General features: G+C 42.2%; 1 protein-coding gene across 2 annotated transcripts in view; it reads left to right on the top strand.

Moving 5' to 3' along the window:
* The window catches only part of UBP1 (upstream binding protein 1 (LBP-1a)), a 37,378-nt gene that overhangs the window by 9,607 nt on the left and 19,285 nt on the right, over window positions 1-8,486 (top strand). For both annotated transcript variants that reach the window (XR_002482662.1, XM_021718622.1), the window contains exons 2-4: window positions 323-399; window positions 6,870-6,975; window positions 7,415-7,521. Coding sequence is in view for 1 of the 2 variants with exons in the window: in XM_021718622.1 (XP_021574297.1) it covers window positions 323-399; window positions 6,870-6,975; window positions 7,415-7,521 (290 nt within the window). In the remaining variant the exon portion in view is untranslated. The remainder of the gene's footprint in view (window positions 1-322; window positions 400-6,869; window positions 6,976-7,414; window positions 7,522-8,486) is intronic.

Here is an 8,486-nt window from a genome sequence, read left to right as displayed (position 1 = left end):
CCATTGCACTCTAGTCTGGGCGACAGAGTGAGACTCCAACTCAAAAAAAAAAAAAAAATCTATCAGATAATGTTTGTGTGCATAATAAAAAGTTTAGTGTTAAGAGAGTAGCAGATGAAAATTGACAAACTTCAGTCTTCTGTGATAGTGTAAGAAGGAAAGGATAGTGTGATTTGCATGGAAGGGAAAAACCTGAATTTGCTTCTCTAGCAAATTAACAAATTAACATTGTATAATTGTATGTTCTGAGAGATATTTGAATTATGTTAAACAGAGTGATGTTCTTCATATGGATTGTTTTTGATACAATTTTTTAAAATAGGTCAGTCTTATGAAATTCGGATGCTGGATAATCGGAAAATGGGAGATATGCCTGAGATCAGTGGAAAATTGGTAAAGGTAAGAGCAGTCCATTTTAATTCTCAACAGATTTTGCAGTGATTGAATAAAGTAGCAGTTTTACTGTAAGAGTTTTTATAAAATATTTACTTTCACTTCAAGAAGTAATGACTGTATTAAAACTTTACACTTTTTAAGCTGTATTTTGTTTACTTATCTGTAAAATGAAAATTATAGTGGTTATTGGGTAAAGTAAATGTGAAAGGCACTTGGAAACCAAGTAGCAATAGAAAAGTTAGTTGCAGTTATGGGGGAAAACCCCACTAGGGAAACAATGCTGCAAGCTTGTTTAAAATACATGATAATGTGGAGGACAGTGTAAATGTTAATATAAAACTTTTTAAAAATCACTATTTCACCTTTTTTTTTTTTTGAGTTGGAGTCTCACTCTGTCGCCCAGACTGGAGTGCAGTGGCCACTTCCGGCCACCGCAGCCTCGACCTGCTGGGCTCCGGCGATCTTCCGCCTCAGCCTTCCAAGTAGCTGGAATTACAGGCATGCGCTACCATGCCTGGCTGCTTTTTGATTTATTGTAGAGATGGGGTCTTACTGCCCAGGCAGGTCTTGAATCCGCGGGCTCAGGCAATCCACTCACCTCAGCCTCCCAAAGGCGCGGGATTACAGGCTAAGCCACCGAGCCCGGCTTATTTCACCTCTTAAAATTTCATTAAATAAAATGTGAACTCTGTTCACCCTACTGATGTATCTGACGGCAGTCAGTCAGTCATCCTGGTGTAGGAGGTATATAGCCATTGTCTAGCCGACTTATTTCTTTTAGAATGTATCTTCAGAACCATCCCTGCCCCCTTCAGTGCCAAGCGAGGTGGGTCCTTCTAGTCTCCTCTTGTCATGGACCATGTACCACAGCATTACAGGTCAAGGTTTAAGACAGACAGTTAACTGGGGAAAGGCAAAACCTCATGTGGCTAAGTTAGCAAGAGGCATGCAGACACAAGTTCTTCTGATCCTTCTATCTTCCCACAGAGTGGCATGTCAGGGCCCAGGCGATGCTGGGCTCACGGTATAGACGGACATTCCATTGGAAAGATCCTCCCTCTGTGGATCTGCCTTTTTAGTGGGTGAGCATGGGAAAGGCAGCCTCATGGCAGAAACCAAATTCAGGCAATCTAAATTTGGCATGCTAACTAATTGATGTGTCTGGGAAAGCCACTGCCCAGCACCTGGCGGCCTGGGATGCAAGTCTTTGGGATATTTCAGTACTCCTCTCACTCCTAGGGGCAGAAAGTCTCAATCCTGTATAAGGCTGTGCTTGGATCTTTCCCTTCCCTATGGGGGAAAGATTAGGGATCTTGTCCCTGCTGGATCGTTGCCTTGCCAACCTGGAGTGAGCTCACGATTTCCCCTTCTGACTTCTGGAGCTTCTGACACACTTGGAACCTGAAGGAGGTGGCTATCTGTCCATTCACCACAGTTACTGTTTGAACTTGGGGTCTGCCTTAGCTGTGCCCAACAGTAGGGTGGGTTAGTCCCATAGTGAATGAGTCAGATTGTCTATTTTTTTCACCCTCTATTGGCATTTTGTCCTGTAGCAGACACTGATTGGATCCACAGTTTAGGAAAGTCATCAGTATTGATCGTATAGTGAGCAAGCCCTACATGGATTGGCTGTTCGCAACTTGACTCTAATGACAGATGTTCATGGTTTGATCATGGAGCCAAAATACCAGCTCTCAGCTTCTGTTGCCTAGGAAGCTTAGAAATGTTGGGGATTCTAGCCAGGCACAGTGGCTCATGCCTGTAATCCCAACACTTTGGGAGGCAGAGGCGAGAGGATTTCCTGAGCCCACGGGTTCAAGACCAGCCTGGGCAGCATGCGAGATCTCATCTCTATGATAAATAAAAAAATTGGCCAGATGTGGTGGTGCATGCTATGGTTCCAGTGACTTGGAAGGCTGATGCAGAAGGATCACCTGAGCCCAGCAGTTCGAGGCTGTAGTGGCTGGGATTGTGCCACTGCATTCCAGCCTGGGTAACAAAGTGAGACTCAGACTTAAAAAGGAAAAAAAGAAATGTTGGGGATTCTCTCTTTTTTCTCTGGGCTCAGCTGGCTTACCTCTCTCAAGGTCACCTTTGGACAAATCTGCCAGTTATACCTGGTCCAAAAATTCAACCTGTTAAAATGTGTATTTGTGGCCGGGCTCGGTTGCTCAGCCTGTAATCCCAGCACTTTGGGAGGCTGAGGTGAGTGGATTGCCTGAGCCCGCGGGTTCAAGACCTGCCTGGGCAAATTGACAAGCCCTCATCTCTACAATAAAATCAAAAATTAGCCGGGCATGGTAGCGCGCGCCTGTAGTTCCAGCTACTTGGAAGGCTGAGGCGGAAGGATCCCCGGAGCCCAGCAGGTTGAGGCTGCGGTGGCCGGGACCAGCCACTGCACTTCAGTCTGGGTGACAGAGAGAGACTCCAACTCAAAAAAAAAAAATGTATATTTGTAAGGAGAGTTGTGGGTGCACTCTTATGCCATTGTGAAAGTTACATTTGATGATTCTATGATGCTGGTTTCTTTAAAAAGTCTATCAGTGTGAAAATGTTGCAAAATTGTTTTAATTGTAGATTGAGGTCTTTCTGTTTGTTTGTTTGAGTGAGTGAGTGAGTCAGGGTCTCACTTGGTCACCCAGGTTGTAGTACAATTGCATGATCATGGCTACTGCAGCCTCAACCAGCTGGGCTCAGGTGATTCGTGATTCTTCCGCCTTAGCTTCCCACATAGCTGAGACTACAGGCATGCATCACCATGCCTGCCTAATTTTGTTTATTTTTTTTGTAGAGAGAAGGACTCATTTTGTTGCCTAGACGGTTGTTGTACTCCTGGACTCAAGCAATCCTCTAGCCTGGCCTCTCAAAGTGCTGGGATTACAGGCATGAGCCAGTGCACCTGGCCTCCTATACTGAGGTCTTTAAAACCAGATCCAGAAATGTTAGAGCAATTCTATTTATATATATTATAAATTCCAGAGGAAGCATCTCATTTTGTTTTATGTTTGAGTTGGGGTCTCACTCTATTGCTCAGGCTATCCTTCCATCTCAGCTTCCCAAGTAGCTGGAACTACAGGCATGTGCCACCATGCCCAGCCAATTATTTTATTTTTTGTAGAGGCAAGGTCTTGCTATGTTGTCTGAGCTGGTCTCGAACGTTTGGGCTCAAGTGATCCTCTCTTCTCGGCCTCCCAGAGTGCTGGGATTCTAGGCTTGAGCCACCACACTCAGCTGAGAGTTAATGTTTAAAATACTTTTGGCAAGCTGGTTAAAATACCTGTCCAATTAACATACCTGTCAGATTAATTTACCTTACAGATTTATTTACCTGTCAGATTAACTTGGAATGGCAGGGTAGATCAATTAAGTTGTTGTCTGACTGCTTTAAGTTCAACTTCCTTGGATGTACTTCTCAATTAAAACATGTAAAAAAAATTTAATATACAAAATTGATGCAAGTAAATAAATTAAGGCAAAAATGACACTTCATCATGAGATAATGAACTACTGACAGTAGAGGAACCATCAGCTGTTAATGCACAGTGAATGTTTTGCTGACATGATACTAATACGTTCCGTCCTGACGAGGCTACTTGAAAGCATCAGTATTCCTAACACTTAGGCAACTGATTGAAAAGGGTTAAAGGATTTACATCTAGTTCATCCTGTTTCTTTTTTTTTTTTTTTAAATAGAGACAAGGTCTTGTTCTGCAATAAAATTCTCTGAGACCAGAGAATGTCCAATCTGGAGTGCAGTGGCACCATCATAGCTCACTATCATAGCCCTTAAACTCCTGGGCTTAAGCAATCCTCCTGCCTTGGTCTCCTATGTAGCTAGGACTACAGGCGCTGTGCCACCACGCCTGGCTAATTTTTAAAAATTTTTGTTGGAGTCTGGCTATATTGCCAATGCTGGTCTCAAACTCCTGGCCTCAAGCCATCCTCCTGCCTCAGCCACTCAAAGCATTGGGACTGTAGGTGTGAGCTACTGCCCCTGGTCTCATCTACCATTTCATAAAGCCACATGTGTGATTTTTGGTGGATGTGCCAGAACATACCCAGTTACATCCTGTGAACCTGCCTGGGATTCAGAACTGCTATCTACTACTACTGAGGACTATAGGATACATTCCTTGGAATTGATACCCTAACAGCTAGAAAATCCCTAAGATATACCACAGACTTCTAAAGTTCTGTTTAGTGGCCTCATGATTTTCAACCAGACTCTTAAATTTGGGGGGGAATCTTGGGGGTCAAATGATGGGTTACTGAAGTTGCTTTGAAACCTCTTGAATGTGCCGAACATATTCAGTGATGTGCTTTCTCTCTTGTTCTGCTTTAGTCTTATTGTTAGGGTCCCTTCACCTGTTGCTAGTTCTGAAGGTACAGTCAGTCTCCTTTTTTTTTTTTTTTTTTTTTTTTAAGTCAGAATCTCACTCTGTCACCCAGGCTGGAGTGCAGTGGCAGGCTCACAGTCACTGCAGCCTCAAACTGCTGGGCTCAGGCAATCCTTCCGCCTCAGCCTTCCAAGTAGCTGGAACTACAGGCGTGTGCCACCATACCTGACTAATTTTTCTTGATTTATTGTAGAGACGAGGTCTCGCCAAATTGCCCAGGGTGATCATGAGCCCCTGGGCTCAGGCAGTCCTCTTGCCTCAGCCTCCCAAAGTACTGGGATTGCATGTGTGAGCCACCACACCCAGCTAGTCAGTCTTCTTTTAGTCAGACCTTTCAGATAATGATTTACTCTCTTCTAGTTTCCTTTGAGTTTTCTTTCTTGAGGGGGTGAGGGTGGTGTGATTTCTGGTGAAAACTGGAAAACCTGCTGCACAAATTCTGTAAGTTATAATGCTAGAAGTTTCCTTTTTATATCTTGCAATTTATTAGCTCCGAGCCTCCTTTCTTCTTCCTTACTATACTGTCTTAGTTGGACTCTCTAGAAGGGGGCTTACTAAAGGATCTTAAGTCTGATATCTGTATTCTCATACTGTTTTCATCTGATTATGTGTGTTTAGTCTGATTTTTACTGAGAGTCAAACTTGTCATATTTTTTGCACTGTCTTCTGAGAGATCGACTTGCTGGCAAGTGTGAACCGATGGCAAGTGGTGTCTTAGGAGCCACCTCCAGCCCAGGCACCATCACTGTAAGGGCTGTGCTGCCGGCAGGTGGTGGTAGGGAGTGCGTGCTGGTTAGTCACCTGGGGAGGCCCTGCAGCTGGAGGAGATGGCATGAGTCCGAGTGGCATCTGAGCCTCCAGGTTTCTCCTGCATTGGTCCTGTTGCCTTGGCTTCTTTAACTATCTCAGAGAAGAAGAAAATGCTACAGTTAATTTTTTTTTCTTCAAAATATCATCTATGTTTTAGACAGTACTTGAGGGGTGGAGGAAGCAGGGTATTTATAACATTTATAGCAAATGAGTTCCTGTCCAAACCAGCAAAGACTCAATGAAAATATTATCTTACTGCATTACAGACTCAGAAAATTATTTATAAGTGTGTCAGAGACGTTAATTAGTGCAAATTTGGTGTCTGAATGCATTCTGATGACCTGTTAGCCTGTTCCTGTAATGAAACCGGTGCCTGTAGGAGGTGAAGGGAGGCATGGGGAAGGCAGAAAACTGGCCTGGAGCTGTGGAGTAGAGCCGACGTCTTTCCTAGGACACCTTCCTGAGTGTTTAGACGAAAGTCAACTATGATCTTTATTTCCTTGCTCAACTCAGTTAATCTTACTTGTAGATAAAATAGTTGAGAATGAATTTTGCACTCATGTTTTCTTTTTGAGGGCATCAGCAGTGTTTGGGGTTTTATTTTGTTGTTACCACTTTTTTTTTTTTTTTTTTTTTGAGTTGGAGTCTCTCTGTCGCCCAGACTGGAGTGCAGTGGCCGCTCCCGGTCACCGCAGCCTCGACCTGCTGGGCTCCGGCGATCCTTCCGCCTCAGCCTTCTGAGTAGCCGGAATTACGGGTGCGCTACCACGCCCGGCTAATTTTTTTTTTATTTATTGTAGAGATGAGGTCTCACCTGCCCAGGTGGGTCTGGAACCCGCGGGCTCAGGCAATCCACTCACCTCAGCCTCCCAAAAGCATGGGATTACAGGCTGAGCCACCAAGCCCAGCTGTTACCACTTGTTTTTAAAGAAACTCAAGTGTTTGTTTTTGTTTTAAACTAACAAAGTTTTATAATTATGCCTGGGGGCCTCTATCTTTGCTTCTACTATCTTTTCATTTTAATAAAATTCTTTCAAAAATTTATGCTTAAATAGCCATTTTATTTGTTGAGTTATAAATCTTTGCACCAAATAATTGTTCCATAATCCAGGCATCCAAGAGCAGAAAAGTTCACTTAGGGAATGTTTAAAGCAGAATCTGTTTTTGTGTGTTCATTACTGTAGGTTAATGCATAAGAAATGAAAGGGCTTCTGCATTTTAGCTGGAGCAATTTAAACATACTCATTTTCCCTGTTTATTCCGTAGAGCATCATAAGGGTTGTATTCCATGACAGACGGCTACAATATACAGAGCATCAGCAACTTGAAGGTTGGAAGTGGAATCGCCCAGGAGACAGACTTCTTGATTTAGGTACAGGCAGTAGTCAAAAGACTGGAGACGAGGGTATTGTCTAGCTATGCCCACTAATGTGTTGGCATCACATGTTATTAATTGTGGAGAGAGTTTTTGGTTTGGTGGATCTTGCGTGCCTTGAGGGTTGTCTTATAGTTAAAAAGTAAGTAGGTTTTTGGTGCTAAACTAATCCAAAGCAAGAATTTTATGATTTTGGAACCATTTGCTTCTCAACTGATACCATCCATATTCTTAATATTGTAACATGAAATACAATCCATGATAGGAAAACTGTGATACTTGTTAGGTGGGTTTTGATGTTGAAGAACGTGGTGAACATTAAAGGAAAAAGTTACATGTAGTTATAATTATTTTATTAGAACATAATATATTAGGTTGTAAGTTTTTACATTATTAGAAGTAGTAAGTTTTTATGTAACTTCATTTTAAAATGCAGATATTCCAATGTCTGTGGGAATAATTGACACAAGGACAAATCCAAGCCAGTTAAATGCGGTTGAATTTCTGTGGGACCCTGCAAAACGCACATCTGCTTTCATTCAGGTTTGAATTTTTACATTATTAGAAGCATGCTAACCTAGTCATTTAGAAGGCCATGGTAGGATTCAGTTGCTGACACATGATATCATTTCCTTTAAATGCTTATTTGTTTTGTTTTATTTTGTTTTGTTTTGAGTTGAAGTCTCCCTCTGTCACCCAGGCTGGAGGGCAGTGGCACACATCTCGGCCACCACAGCTTCAACCTGCTGGGCTTCGGTGATCCTTCCACCTCAGCCTTCCAAGTACAGGCATGTGCTACCATGCCCAGCTAAGTTTTGATTTATTGTAGAGACGAGGTCTTGCCAAGTTGCCCAGGCTGGTCTCGAACCCGCAGGCTCAGACAATCCACTTGCCTCGGCCTCCCAAAGTGCTGGGATTACAGGCTGGACCTCCGAACTCAGCCTAAATGCTTATTTGTTAACTATCTTATATTTTTAATATATACAGTTAAATTGGGCTTAATCTACCAAGTGTCCTATTGTAGACTAACATATAGAAAGACATTCTGTGATAAAGCATTATTCCAATGTTATTTTTAAAACTTGTTGTCCTAATAATAAAAATACCTATTTTTCGTGAGATGTATTTCTCTTGAACAAAAGCTGCCACTTGAAAGGATATGGTTGAAAAAATACAGAGGTTTTAAAATTCTTTCTAGCATTACTTAAAAAACATTCTAATACTGGCAATTTCAGTCCCCCACAAATAGAGTACTAGTAATGATGAATGCTCCATGGACCCATCGCTTGGCTTCACTGGTTGCTAGTAGTTTTCTCCTTTGTAGATATTGTTATAATACTTTAAAGCAAGTTTCAGATATTTCATTAGTAAATTGTGTCTCTAAGGGATGAATTTTTTAAAAAACTGTAATATCATTATTTTGTGTTTAAAAAGCCCCACTATGTTCAGATCTATAAGTGATCCAATTTAAACTACCTGTCGGGAATATATAAAAAAGGAAAACTGCC

This window comes from Carlito syrichta, unplaced genomic scaffold (assembly GCF_000164805.1).
Source record: "Carlito syrichta isolate Samal-C Ts95f unplaced genomic scaffold, Tarsius_syrichta-2.0.1 Scaffold313175, whole genome shotgun sequence".
Lineage (NCBI taxonomy): Eukaryota > Metazoa > Chordata > Mammalia > Primates > Tarsiidae > Carlito > Carlito syrichta.
The sequence above is the reverse complement of the archived record's forward strand: the minus strand, read 5'-3'. Positions and strand labels throughout refer to the sequence as shown.